At 40.6% G+C, this 15,446-nt stretch overlaps 1 protein-coding gene across 1 annotated transcript in view; it reads left to right on the top strand.

The window, feature by feature from the left end:
• Nucleotides 1-14,702, top strand: part of LOC144741026 (cadherin-22-like) — a 48,320-nt gene extending 33,618 nt beyond the window's left edge. The window contains 6 exon segments of the mRNA XM_078623715.1: nucleotides 4,218-4,335; nucleotides 6,959-7,108; nucleotides 7,443-7,544; nucleotides 14,171-14,295; nucleotides 14,297-14,629; nucleotides 14,631-14,702. Of these exon segments, the coding sequence (XP_078479841.1) occupies nucleotides 4,218-4,335; nucleotides 6,959-7,108; nucleotides 7,443-7,544; nucleotides 14,171-14,295; nucleotides 14,297-14,629; nucleotides 14,631-14,702 (900 nt within the window).
• Nucleotides 14,703-15,446: the final 744 nt, after the last annotated feature.

The following is a 15,446-nucleotide window of genomic DNA, read 5'->3' as shown; positions in this document are numbered from 1 at the left end:
AATGTAGAGGGACAGATATCATGTAGTGCCATGAGTGCAGAAAAGACAATGGGCGGAAAGCCAAAAACTAAATATGACCCCGGGTAACGGAGGCCTGTCAGCTCGCATGTGCCATCTCACAGCTGGCAGAGTGGCTCAGTGCGACAGATCACCTCAGCCTGGCCACAGCACTGCCAGCATCCTTCTCCTGGTCGAGTATGTTTCTGAAAGGGCTAAATGTTAGGCTTGTCTCAAATGTACACATCACGTTAAATACTCGTGAGTACAACAATTACTCACCTTGTGAGCACAGATGATCACACAGGACCACATCAGACGTACTGGAGCAGAGAATAGCAAAAAGAACAACACTCTTTTCTGTTTGTTTTCTTTTTTTCTTGATGCAGTGAACTGTTCTGCCAACAGTTTACATAATATTACAGTTTTTTTTTTAATTACATTATTAATCATTTCCCATATTTTTCTGTGTACCAAAACTGAGATGGATAATAGAGGAGATAATGCAGGGAAGGGATGTACAGTAATTCTGACCAACATAAATCCATTAAAATATGTCTGGATCAATACTCAGTCAACCAGGGACATGTCTGCTTTTTAATTAATTCTTAGCTTTAGATCTCAGTTTACTTTATGCAATATTAATGCAAGACAAATATACTGACATCATGTTCTGTCACCACTCTTTACATGGGGAATAAGGGATGTTATTTTAGAATCCACCTCTGTTAGATGCATCTCAGCGCTGCATCCCTGTTAGTGCAGAGTCTCCTTACTCTCACAAACTTGACTCTTCCAACACCTCAAGTGTACATGGACTGTGTTTTTGGGAAAGTCTCTACTTCTAGCTTTCCAGAGATGCAAGCGATTTAAGGGGGTCGGGAAAGGGGACTGTCAGATAGAAATCTAATGAGGAGATTGTGCTTGAGGGATCTTCTCTGGATGCTTGATAAACTCCCACACACGCGCTCTCCTCCTCTCTCATTTCCCTCTTTTGCCTCCCGATCCCTCCCTCAGCAGCTCAACTCAACCCAAGATGCAGCATGAGAGTGCCCATGCTGAGGGAGCAGGCACAGAACACAGATCAAGGCTCACTGAGTACAGCGACACTGCTGTTCATACTTCATCAAAGAAATTAGTACATTCATCCCTCATCTGGTCGTTTGGCGAGTGCTGATGGCGTCTTTTATTTGCTCATTTTTCTGCAGGCTTTTTTAAAAAAAAAAGATCAAAGAATCTGACAATTTGCTTTTTGTGTAACCTGTTACATTACATATACACACAAACAAAAACTACAGTGGCAGACATTGTCTTTCTGTGACATTCAGGTTTTATCCATCTGCAATGATCTTGCGTTAGCCAGAGTTGAATAAAGGAAGATTTAATGTGTTTATAGCTGCACTCCCTACGCCATCACTCATGGCCTAGCCTGATGTGCACCTGCCCAGAAATGTAACAACATGTGGCAGTTACGCAGATCACTGGCTGCTGAGAGCAGTGTGGGGACTGGTCTGCCTCATGGCGTCATATTTTCTCATACGCATCTTCACACACCAATTTCCGCACCATCTGCCCCAAAAATTAAGCTTTTTTTTTTTTTTTTTTTAGTGTCACTGTAATTTCAGTAAATGTCTGTTGTGTAACATGTATAAATTACAACTTGTTGAGTGCAAACAAAGAAATCTTACACCATGACATACAAACCTCACTCCAGCAATAAAGAGTAAATGCACCCTATGACGAAAGACACATTTATTATAAACTTGGTCCTTATTAATGCAAAAGTCAGTCTCATGTAAACCAATCAGCCAGCGTGTGCGTCGAGAATAACAGAAAACACTTACAAACAATACAGAGTAGTTATACTATGCCATACATTCACATTCAGTATGAACATTATGTTTGCAAATTCCTAATTTTTTTAATGTGTGTGTGTGTGTGTGTGTGTGTGTGTGTGTGTGTGTGTGTGTGTGTGTGTGTGTGTGTGTGTATTTTTCAGGTGTACCCTGAAATCAGGCTAACATTTTGTAATTACAAAATAAGCCACGTAATCCTGTACATTGTCCCTTGAGGGATGAGGGTGTGACTGAGTGAGCCTTCTATGTGGCTCGGATGCCGCATCAGTGCAGACTTAATGAGTGTATAACTTGGCCCCAGAAGTGTACTCATGAGTGGCTTAGTCACTCTTGGTAACTCATAGTGAAATATCCTTGCTCCGGGTTTAACCTGAAGTATAACGTGGTTCCGACAGTTGAATGAGATGTACTACGGACAATGGCAGTTTTAAAAGGAATACAACAGATATTCATGTTAAAGTGCACAGAATATTTATGGTACCTAGATAATGTATTTGTGCGCTAGTCTTCAATAAGTATGTTTTTTTTGCTAGACGATTCAACTGTAACAGTGAGATAAATGCACAGGACAAGTGGTTAAACGGAAAAGGGGAAATCCCAGCGATGGATAGAGAGCACAAGCAGGAGGAAGAACTGGAGGGATAACAGAGCCAGGGATCATCCAGTGAACGATGCATGTTAAACGTGAAAGATGTGTCTAACAGATTACTAACATTTTGATGAATCCCTCTTCATCTTATCTGTGTTTGTGAGACAAGAAAAAAGAATCCCGGGCCATCAGACATCTTGCTTGAGCAGATCAGAATTTAACCTCTACATACAGACATGAAATACTGATCAGCGCCATTTGATCTTGCCAAAATGAAGATCAAATGGCGCCTAAATGATGAAAAGACTTGATGGTGAAGTAGAGAACATAAGCATGCCCCCCTCATGTTAGCAGATGGGAAAAAACTTGCAAGTATATTAATATTCCTCATAATTACGAATTGTCCAGCAAAAACCCTTAAGTTGCATAGCAAACAGACACACACACACACACACTGTTGTGTGTTGGTTTTAGTTGGAAGGAAGTAGCAGCTAGCAGCTGATATTTCAATGAATGTTCCAGTGAAGAATGAACATAGTAATTATCAAAATACAGAACTGATATGATCAGCAATGTAATGTCACAGTCACAAATGATCACACACCCGCTCGATATAAGGACACTGATGGAGGATCAACTGAGTGTAAAAGGAGAGGATGTTCAAATGTGTCTGCATGTCAATCTGCAAACAGATGAGATAAAGAGGCGAGGAGGAATTAGTGTGTGCAGGCGTACAGGTGAGTGACAACTGAATGCACGTGTGTGTGGGTGAGAGAGACAAAGGAAAGCAATTAGCAAGGAAGTACTAGTGTTGAGGATTAAGAAAATGGAGTTAGTGAGAGAGCAGCACAAAACCAAAGACTGAGTTGTACATGAATTGGAATATTCGCATCAGCAGTCACTAAGAATGCGCTATATGGATTGTTTTCCAGTCGATGCAACAATTTGCCTAGCTGACGGATACCAATAATCTAACAGATAATGTGATGTCTCAAAAAAGGGTAATATTTTTTTCAAGGATAAATAATTAACTGCTATTTTAAATCACCAATGTAACCATCCACGAAAATTTGTGAAAAACAAAGCGTGTGTGTGTGTGTGTGTGTGTGTGTCTGGTAAGTCTATTTTGTTTTTAAGGTACAAAGCATATAATGCAGTGTACAGGTACAAAACAAATTGGATTTTTGGACTTGTTGGATTTGTGCTGGCGATCAGCTTGAGGTTTGATATTGTCTACAGAGTGACAGGATGAGAGCAGGCTGAATTGTCGCTGAGATCCCTGTGTTTAGGTGAAAGGGTTTTCTGTGGCTGTTTGATGTTTGCTCAGCTCACAGTGAATCATATCTCCCTTTACTGTGTCAACACAGAGTTGTGAAAATTGGATCACAGTTGAGTTTTATCTTTGAATGTGGGTGACTATTATTGACTTGGACTGGCACACTACACTCCTAACTTATCTTCCCTTCTGTTTGTCTGCACATTTGCAGTTTGACATATTCCCAGAGCTTACATGGCAGCCCTGGTATATACATACATATATTATTTTCAACTGCAGCCTCTTTGAACCACACTTAAACAGGAGGCCTGGAAATTTCAAATGAACCCATTTTGACAACCTCAATAATTTCCTTCTTGAAAGGCATTTCAAATGCAAAGTGCTTTTCAGATTTTTCATATTCATCTCATTTCCTATTCGGGGAATCTGAGTAGAAAGTCTCACCTTTGTTTGCCATTTTATTGTCCATTTATATCCTATGTGCCTCTTTTTTCCTCAGCTTATTCACACCATCAGTGTGGTGGATAAAGACGAGCCACAATCCGGACATCACTTCAACTTCACTCTTGCCCCTGAAGCCGCCAGCAATCAACACTTTACCCTGTGGAATGTCAAAGGTGAGAGGCCCCAGGTTTCAGATTGGATTTATGGAGTAAGAGTATCTCTGTGCAATATGAGCATAATGTAAAATGGTCTACCGGTGTAAATGTGTTTATTAAGAATAAGAGAGGATATTTACAATTTGCACAGATGCTGCAAAATTGGTGAACAGACAAATATTTCACGTGATAAAGCTCATGAGAATGTTTTAGATGGACCGTCAGTTTCAGACGTCTGTAAATGATGGTGGGTTTAAAACACTCCCCATAGTCCCCAGTGGTTATATTCTTTTCCTTAATTTTTGCATAGACACATTGGGTTGTGGTATTACTGGAGGTTTTCCATGTCTCAGTGACCCCATTTACAAAATACGTTATGCAAAAACCGTCTTGACTTCTTGCAGTCTTGTGTGTAGTTCTTCCACAGTAATGCAATTTTATCCTTGAGCGACGCATGGGTTCACTTGTATAAACACTGTTTAAAACAGTTCTTGATTTATGTTGAAAAAGAGCCGCTTGCAATATTTCCTCAAGTGTTATCTTGAAATTGCATTTTGTAAAAACACAATATTTATATGTATACGTACTAAATAAGGAAAGATTCCAATCGATGTGTTCCCCAGTGACTTTGCTTTGGGAGATGAGTTTTTACAGGCCTGTTTGTGTTGTGAGTGGACTTGCAGATTCACTTGTTTAGAGATGTGTATCTAAGTGAATGTGACGTCTGGCTAAACCAAGATTGATCTGACACCAGGAAAATGTCAACGGAGCAGACTGAGCAAGGGAAATGTCACCATATAAAGGCAGTGATGTCTGCTGCAGTCCAGCTCACATACTATTGGCCTATAAAGTATGAACAGCCTGTGTTTAGTCGGGCACCAACATCACATTATAGTCATGTAGCGGATGAAAAGGTCAAGCCAAGTTTTAATCTGCATTTTCAAACATACATGTCAGGACCCTGTATAGGTTTTGGTGACTTGATATAAGAGATATTTTTCCTTCAAAATCCTCCCAACTGCCTTTGTCTTCGCACCCTGCTGTCTGTGCTCATGGACACATTTGTCAACCCGTCACTTTCAATCTATCACTTCCTCTTTTGTTCTGCCAACAAGCACAGTGATGAAAAGGCAACTTAAAACCCCACCTCAGCATGACCAAATATCCTTTGCTTCTGCATGATACACAACCAACATGGGAAATGTCCAGATTATGCTGAGAAGAGAATGTCATATGACGACATCTCAGACTTTACTGTATATGTGTGACACGTAAAGGCAAAAATGCACCACCCAGCCAAATGTTTCATGGGCTTCAGCTGTGCTCATCTTTTTGTCAGTTGTGTACCAACACATTAACACTGGATGCTTGTACCTTGTAGCTACATTGTAGTTGTACAATCACATGTCCCTCGTCAAACCACAGACTGAAAATGACAATCAGGATCACTATCTGTCTCAGCTTTCATTGTGTTCCCAAACAGAAGTCTGTAAATGCACCTGTGACTATGGGCACTTAATTCAGAGCAGCAGTCACTCATGTTGATTGTACTGCATTTTATACCACCAAACACTCAATTGAAACCAAACATATCAGAAATATGAAGATTTTATACATTGTTTTTTTTTGTTTGTTTGTTTTTTTGTTTTTTTTTTTAGGTTTGTCCAAGGCCTCTCCACTATGTAGGGGGTGGGACTTCTTATATCGCAACCAGACATAGTTTTGGTTTATATTCATAGTGAGCGGATATGGCGTCAGTATATATGCTCTCAGTGGCAAAATAATACGTTAGGTGTAAGATACGTCTTGCACATACCACTGGGACACATCATCAGTGATGTAGCCTGGGGTCATTGGGTGTTTTGGGTCAATCAGACACCCTCACCCAGGCGCCAGGGGTTCATCAGCCCCCAGCCTGTGTCCCAGCAGCACTTGCCCACATTTACAATATTTTCAGGGCTGTGTAGGAGAATGATTTGTACAAGTCAAAAGGACAAATTCAGAGACATCTCGTCCCTGTACAGTATGTAAACAGCAATATGGAGATTGTTGTACGTGTGCCAGAGAAGGACCAGAGCTGCATGGATAACAGTGATATATGTTCTGGGAGATGGATTGCTTGGTCTACCCACGAAGCTGCTCCGACTCTATTTGTCAAAGCCTCCTACTGTATTCTGTGTTACATCTATCTATGTCTACAGGAGCGTGCTCATATATACACCGGTGAAGATTAATTTCAAACAGTGACTCTCTCACTCATTTTCTCTGCTCCGTTTTCTGTCGGCCCTAGACAAAACATGACAAATGTCATAAGCATAAAATCAGTTCACATTCCTGGTGAAATCGTTCAAGCCCAGTTTAAATTTAACTCTTGACATCCTTCTCTGTTGTGTAGTCCTTGACCTCTGCAAATTATTTGTGTGATCACTCAAAGTAATTATACATAACACACACAACTTGAGTGCTTGACAATTACGCAAAGAAGTTAATTGAATTTTTCAATCAAATTGACAAGTGCCTGCTCTTCAAAACTGTGTTTCCTCCACATTAATGTTATGTCGGCCTAGATGGTCAACAGTTCTTTAAATGTGAATATGTTCATGTTTAATTATTTGCATTACTTTGCTTCTGACTCACCTAGACACTACTGCTGGCATCCGGACCCAGCGGCCAGGCTTCAGTCGCCATGAGCAGAATGTTTACTTCCTTCCCATTCTGGTGGTTGACAGTGATCCCCCCTTCCTCAGCTCCACAGGCACCCTGACCATTCATATCTGCGGCTGTGACACAGGTGACCACGAGAAGATGCATCATTAGTAACAATCACTGTCACCTTTTGCATCAGCAGCAGCAGCAGCAGCAGCTGTACTAAATCATTATTATTTGTGCAAACCAAACATAAAGCAAGCCTGCATAAATGCACACAACTGGAAATATGTTATAGACATACAATACTATTCAAACACACCCTCTCATTCAGTTGAGTGAGAATATTTGTCCAAACATTTGACTGGTTGACTGGTTTTATGCAGAGTAACATGCACTTTCATATATATTACCATTGTCCAGTTAACTAACTCAGGTGCAGTTGTATAATAACTACTCTTTTTTTACGTGTGACACAGAGGGAGCCATCCAGTCCTGCAATGCCACAGCCTATGTGATGAGTGCTGCTCTCAGCCCTGGGGCACTTATAGCACTACTGGTCTGCATGCTCATCCTCATAGGTAAGCAGACAGATGTGCCCGTGAATGTACGAATGTGGGAGGGGTGTTAATAATTGTATTAACATGTGTTCAGACCAACTGTGTATCAATACAATGTGGCAAGTGTTAACCAGTCCCACCAACTAGTCCCACATTTATTTGTAATTCATTTCATCTCAAGCTGTCTTACAGCTGTGTAGCTGCTCTTACACAGTGTTTTCATTCTGGTAAAATTGCCATTCTGTATAAGGTTTGGAAGCAGAATGGTGGGGGGGGTCAAAGTCATTCCTTTCCTGAGCTGGCAAAGGTGGCAGCAAAGGCAAACTGAGATCTTCCCCTCATTCCACCTTTGCTACATAAAACTATTCGCGTTTCTACAATGTATACAAACAGGAGATACAACAGAAAACAAACAAAAACAAAAGAAGCTAATATGAAGGTAGAGGACAAATAACAGCAGCACTGCTAAGGTATTTGACAAATATTTGGTATACGTATTTCCGACATGTCACAGAGATCCTCCACCCTTGTGTTAATGAGTACGGGCGACAAACTCTTTTTCACAGTTTCAGGGCAAAAATCTCTACGTAAAAGTGGTTTGTGTTGAAGACAGCACATCTATACATCTATAACACATTCATACCGAACCTAGAACATCAAACTTTAACATCCACCACTTCCGTTCCAAGGCTCTGTTTTCTCCTGTCATGTAGACACAAATATTGGTGCCTTTCTGTGTCATAGACAATTTTCTGAAGTCTCTTTTCAACAGTGAAATAATGTATGCTTACGAATATTTTATGTCAGATTGATTAAAATCTCTTGATTTCAAGACTAAAACGTCACACACAGTTGCAGAGAATCTGTGAATAACATAAAGAGGATCTTTTTTTTTATCCTTCTTTAAACAACTTGAAACAACCAAAGATGAGACCTGGGCTTATGACTGATATGAAGTCAGCTGGCTCCTTAGAACACAGACCGATGAATCACGAGTGAGGGAAGAAGAGGGGGGAGGAGGAGAGCGCTAACAGGCAAAAGAGCTGCCTCAGCAAATGTATTTCTCTGGAGCAGGCGCCATAAATACATGAGGCTTTCTAAGCATCAACACACACAAATGCACATACTAATGCACACAAACCTAAAGAGGTTTGTAGTGTCATATCTGGACATTGTATGAATCATTCTCCGAATGTACGTTGTCTCTGTAAGAAGTGACAACACTGTCAGTGTTGCATCTGCCCTGCTCTTGCCTCTTCATGCTTCTCATTGTGCCAGCAGTGAATGATGGATGATGTGACACCAAGCTGCGTTAAATGTGACTACAACTGCTATCCATTTCTTTTAAGAGCTTCTCTAATGAGAGTTGTTAAAACTCCTCTACCCCAACCATTTACTTGTGCCCGTGAGCTTCAATAGCGGAACATGATTTATTCATCATGATTTTAAAAGCCTCAACAAAATTGTAATGTACAATTCTAAAGCAAGGCCTCTGCTCGCTTTGAAAAATGTTCTTTCAGGGTTTTGTGGATGAAATGTGCTTGACAATGTGACCTCCCAGGCTTAAAATAAGTTTGAACTTTATCCAAACAGAATGGATAAATAGAACAAATACACACTTCATCATGTGACCCACATTGGTGTTGTTTCATCTTGTTTGTATTGGTTCATCTTTCGTACCATTTAGACTTCACTCTGGATCTGATTCGAAATGCAGCTTTCATTGGTGTGAGTGATACTGACTCCCACGGAAAATAACCCCATGGTTATTTTTCAGCGGTGTTTTATAGCTCGTTACAGTTTTTGAATTAGGCACCCCCTATCGGCCTTGTAAACAACCACAATCTGGTGTCTCACGTATGTCATTGTCAAATAAAAGGAGTCATTGTTATGCATTTGTAACACGCTTGGTTATTTGATGACGTTGAGATAAAGCAAGAAACACCATGGAAGGGGGCAGTTTAGGGTCGAGTACAGGTCCAAAAAACATTTGCTCCCCTTTGCAACCACCTGTCTCTCATTGTATCTCAGTGGTGTTTGTCAGTTTGTAATTGAGTTTAAGCCAACATGAAATGAAACTTACAAACCATTTTAACCATTATATTGTAACATTGTGGCTTAAGTTGTGTTTAACACCCCCCCCCCCCCCCACACACACACACACACAAAGGTTGGTTGTTAGGATAAAAATACAGACTTGGATGCAGATAATCCACCCACACAATTACTGCCACAGTTCTGCCCTGATATAATGATAAAGAAATGACATGGGAGTGAATGGACACATCTCTCAGTCTCATATCCAGAATGAGTGCCTTGTGCATCGGGATCAGCCACAGAGGGTCGTAACACGATAACAGACTTGTAAATCTTAGAGCTGCAGAGGCTGAGATCAGAGAGATGAGCGGCGTTTTCACAATTATTGTGCTGTATGGTCATGCAACCTTATATCATTTCCCAACATTTTGACTGTTACTTATTAACTTAGGTCTCTTAATACTAAAAGAAAATCTTAACTCTCATTTTGTAGCTCTTAAGTCCACATACATCTATCAATTTGTGTATGTACTGTGGGTTCCTGCTGACAACATCGATAAAACAAGCACGCACATACATTAGCCTTCTCATGACAGACAGCGCAGATAATTGCAATAGAATCTATACTATCTAAGCACAATTACTGTCTGCGACTTGTCTACTCACACAGACAAAACACTCCCCTCTGCATGCAACTGGGCTGCTTTAACCAGTCATCCAACACGCCGACCTCCAGAGACTGGACCACCTCTATTACATCAATTGTTGGGTGATGAGGAAAAAATGAAAACAAATATCTGCCTAATTACTTTACAAACAAACAGTTCCTCCATCAGTTCATTTCTAGGCCTGATGTGATGAATCCATTCCCCTGCACCACAGCATCTGCATGCATCCATTCCAATTAACTCCCATCTGCTTGTGATAAACTTATGGGTCGGGGCAACCAGCACAGCCCACGGGTAAATTAACTGTCTTGTCAGAAACGCTTATCACAACATCTGCACACATGGGACACAGCTTTGCATGTATAGAATGTAGTTATACACAGGTGCATATGCTTTCTACAAGGTGAAAGTGTTGTACTAGTGTTGCCTGAGGCATGCTAATCTCAACTTAAATGGGTTTTCAATTGAGTACACTAAAACAATCTGTGTACCTAGAGACACACCCACACATCAGTTAGGGAGGGTTTGTTTCCTTCATGCTGAACTGATGTACTCTCATGCAGGAAGCAGCCGATCTGCACATGTACGTACATCATCCCATCAAGTCTTCTGTCCCCAGTTGCTCTCCCCATTAGTGTGAATTGAGCATAATTGTCTTAGCTCTTGTTTAGTATGCACAGCAGTGTGTGCTGTAATTCACCACAAACCACGGCTGTTTTCTAAACCCCTGTGGCAATTAATTCAACCTATTCATGGAGAGGAAGAATAAACACAATGGTTACAGACGGTGGTTCCTCAATGGAGCCAGGCAGACAATGAACGAGGAAAATCACTGTACATTATCAGTGAGAGATATGGCATGAAATCCTCATTTCAAGATCAGCACGGCTCTTTACTTGGGAGGAGCACTATAGGCTTCATGTTTTAAACACCACACATTTGTGAGCCCATTTGAACTGAACGAAGACTATTACCAGAGGAGCAACACATAATTTTTAGAGATTATAAGATTTAAACCAGCACACTTTGCCCAAAAGATGAAACAAGAATGGCTATTAAAGCAAAGGGATTTTTAACTTTTTTTCTCCAAGTTCACTTTCAAAAACAACGTTCTTCATCGTTTACCAACAATGGATGTCCTGTGCACACCGCAAAAAGTTCTGGTATCAGTGTAATTTGACAGGAAAATGATCTTGGCATATCTCATTTCTCAGTGTATTGAAGGGTGCCTGGTGGGTTCGGTGCATCAAACACTGTCTGTCTGGGACATCACAGGCTTCCTTGTAATTGATAGTCTTTTTATCTGTGGGCTTGTATGCATTTGTTTTAGACAACAGGCTGTCTCTGCAGGAAGATGCATGGTTCCCACTGGTTAATGATCTCTTTCAGTGTCCTTTCATTGCCATCCCTTAGTAGCTCATTGTTACTGCTGAAAGGAAAGCTGATTCTATGCAAAAAGCTACTGCCATTTCAACACAAATGGCAGCCAGCTGTTAACTAACTTTGTTGATATCCTGTTGGGAAAAGGAATGCACATGTTGTGACATTGTGGTCTTAAAAAAAGGAAAATCAATGTATCTGTTGCAGTGTTAATCATGCAAAAATACATAACATCAAAATATTCACATGCATATGTGCACATCAATTGTCATTTGCTTATTCATAAGCAATCAAGAAGTTGTTTAATCAATATACTTAAATAGACTTCAGTTGGCAATTATCTTCCTCAGACTACCTACTTTGAATGTTTTATGCATAAGTGGCTGTAAAATTGTTTTATTATTATTTATTTCGTCATTCAATCATTTATTCACTCTGAGACTCTGCATATCCAGACTTCCCTGGATACACTGGTTCCTTCTGGACAAAATGTACATACAATAAAAAAAAACTTTGTGTGAATGTGGTCCTTAATTTGGAGGTCGGTGTGGCAGATGAGACTGAAAACATGCACCAACAGAAGTGTCTGCACCAACAGAAGTGTCTGCACCATCAGTTTGCTCCAGTCTCAGTGTGATCTCAAGTCCCACTGAACGTTTCAGAAGCAGAGCATGAATGTCCAATGAGACTGGGAGGTAGTGTAAGCATCACAGCAATCTGCATATATAGAATGCAAGGCAACTTTATTTGCATGGCACAACTCATACAATTCAAAGTGCTTTACAGATGACATTAAAAACATGAAAATCAGCAAGGGAAAGAAAGAAAAAGCAATTAAGTAAAATGCCAACGAAAGAATAAAAAGCATACATAGAAATTAATTAAAATATATCATCAAACAACATAAAGTCACAACAGATAAAACAGGAGAATAAAAGCGAAAGTGAGGTGGGGGATTTTGATTTGATCATCAAACAATACACTGAATCTAAGTAAAATCTGCAGCAAATAACGTTTTTAAGCCTAATTTAAATGAACTGATAGTTTGCACAGACCTCAGGTGTGCAGGGAGATTGTTCCACAGATGAGGAGCATAATGCATTAAAGACATTGTTCTGCATCATGAAAGCATGAGTTTGTTGGAAAGAACAACAAATAAAGAAAGTCCTGTTTTTTTTTTTTGTTTGATGTTCATCATCAGTACATCAATGTATCAATGGGTTGCACAAAACGGACTCAGCAGGTGATGCTTTACTTCAGTGGTAAAACACTATGTCATATTGTGTGTAACTATGTGCTTAGTTGAAATTGACGCGGCTCAGGCCCAGCACCAAAATAGACCTGGAACGTTCTCTACCAGAGTGGCCACAAAGGTTGCATCAGAGACGCTTCTAAAATTCACTGCCGGTGGGACCACATTGATTCCAGTATGAAGCTGGGGTTAACATGTCAACTTTTTATTCTGGTAGTTTGGCCAGAAAGTATCATTTGAATGTGCATGTCTGAAAAAAAATACAAATGGAAATATACATGCATATTGTCTCATTTTCAGAATGTCTTTATTATTATTTAAATGACCTCCTTACGTCATATAAATGTTAATAGGTCAAGCGCGCGCGGGGGGGGGAAACACCTGGGGGTGACAGGTCTAATCACAATTGTAGGCCATATTTAAAAGTCAGGTTTAAACCATTAATGATCTCATCCTATCACTCTATGCATGATCTCTCTCCACTCTTGAGGTGTAACTTTCAAAGACATTCCAGTCTCTAGTGTAGGTGACTGCCTCTGGTTTAAGGCTACGTTTTGATTGAGCAGACAAAGTTTCACTGGACTTGGATGAGTATTGATATACAAATTGGCCTCCATTAAGTCATCTGAATCATTTTTTGTGGGCATTGACAATCAGGATTATCGAGAATCAATGCTCATGCATATGAAATGTAAATAGATCATCTTTCCTGCTGTGTCTTTGCCTAAAGACATAAATTCAAACCTGTGCAATGGTGGTAGGTTGAACGTTTCCCATGAAAATGCATTGCTAATCCAACACAAACAGTGTATATAGTGTGTGGGTATATATAGTGTAATATATACATATACAAAGTAAACCTGCCAGGGTGGTTCTCTCCGGGTGGTCCGGCTTCCTCACTCCTCCAAAAGCATGCTGAGGTTAATTGGGGACTATGAATTGCCTGTAGGTGTGAATGTGTGTGTGAATGGTTGTCTGTCCTTCATGTGGCCCTGTGATGAGCTGGCGACTCGTCCAGGGTGTAACCTGCTGTTTTCTCCATTGACATCTGGTATTGGCTCAAGTGACATGTTTTAAAACACTTTGTAAGTTTCTAACTTGCTTTGTGCACTGGCTTTAATTCCTTCCATTGCCCAAAGGAAGGTTTGACAAAAGCATAACTTCCAGTGAAATATGACGGTGGAATTCTCAGTATTTGTAAATGTTATTTCACATATCACACCACCGTTTATTTGTGCATATCTGACAATTATGTGGACTGTAATATTGTCTCATATTTATCTGTCCTCTTCTGTGTCTTTCACCATCAGTTCTCGTCTTGCTAATCCTGACCCTGAAACGCCACAGGAAAGGCCAAAGGATGACAGAGGACGAGGAGGACATGAGGGATAATGTCATCAAGTACAATGACGAGGGCGGAGGGGAACAAGACACCTCAGGCTTATGACATGAGCGCCTTAAGGAACCTCTATGACTTTCCCGAGGCTAAGAATGGTGACTCTGGTCCCGACATCCGGTCACTGCCGCAGTGGATACAAGCCAACCATATAAGTAGTGGAGCAGAGGGAGCCTCTGCCACAGCTGCCGACTTCTCTCTGTTCAGAGGCTACATCCGAAAGAAGGTGGAGCAAGCTGATGCAGACCTGTCAGTGCCGCCATATGACTCGTTCCAGACATATGCCTTTGAGGGCACCAGTTCACCAGCTCTTTCACTCAGCTCAATCCATACGCTTTCAACCACATCAGAACAAGATTTCTCATACCTCAGCGGACTGGGGACCACGTTTCAGGCAACTGGCAGGCTACTATGCTCCAGGAAACGCTGACGAGGAAGTGTCCTAGCACAGTGTCTGCTCTGCAGGTGACATTTAAACTCTGCTTCATTTCTCTTCTGCCTCCTGCTTTCTCCTACTGGAACTCTACTGAGATCATCAGAGCCATCACTGTGTAGTCCTTAAAGACAAAGCAAAACCTCCGTATCTTTTTGAAAGAAACATTAAATGTTGAACTTTTACCAACTTGTCTTTGGTTTTGAAAGACTTTTTAGACTTTAGCAGGGAAGGTCTGGCACTTGTGAGAGAAGGGGGAAAGACAGGGGGATGTTTGGCCCTCAGAATTTTCATTTAGATATGGATGCGTGGAAAATAAATGTAAAAGCCCCCACACAAAAGCCCCTGACAGGTGAACATAAACCACCTGTTATCTTGCTTTAAGCATTTTATCCTGAACTGAAATAGAGGAACGATCACAATTTTTTCAACGATATTGAAAGAATATTATATGATGGCAATATTTCCTCTAGAAGGAGCTCAGCTGGTTTGAGATCTGCTGACCTTGACAGCTGAACTTCACTTGTTCTGCCTTTTTCCAAGCATCATTGGTTATATTCGGCTTTATTGTTTAATTTGTCGCTTGTCAGTACACCCAAAGGGAAGATATTCTCTTTCAGAAACATTTCTTTCATATTATTCTACTGTTTTAACAAATAGTCAACATTACTCTGGAGTGTAAGTGTACCAAGGCAACCTGACTGTTTATTTCTGGAGGAATTTGTATGTATTTATTCGTTTTTATTTTCCGTATTTA

This window comes from Lampetra planeri, unplaced genomic scaffold (genome assembly GCF_965212315.1).
Source record: "Lampetra planeri unplaced genomic scaffold, kcLamPlan1.2.h2 scaffold_399, whole genome shotgun sequence".
In the NCBI taxonomy this organism is placed as follows: domain Eukaryota; kingdom Metazoa; phylum Chordata; class Hyperoartia; order Petromyzontiformes; family Petromyzontidae; genus Lampetra; species Lampetra planeri.
The sequence above is the reverse complement of the archived record's forward strand: the minus strand, read 5'-3'. Positions and strand labels throughout refer to the sequence as shown.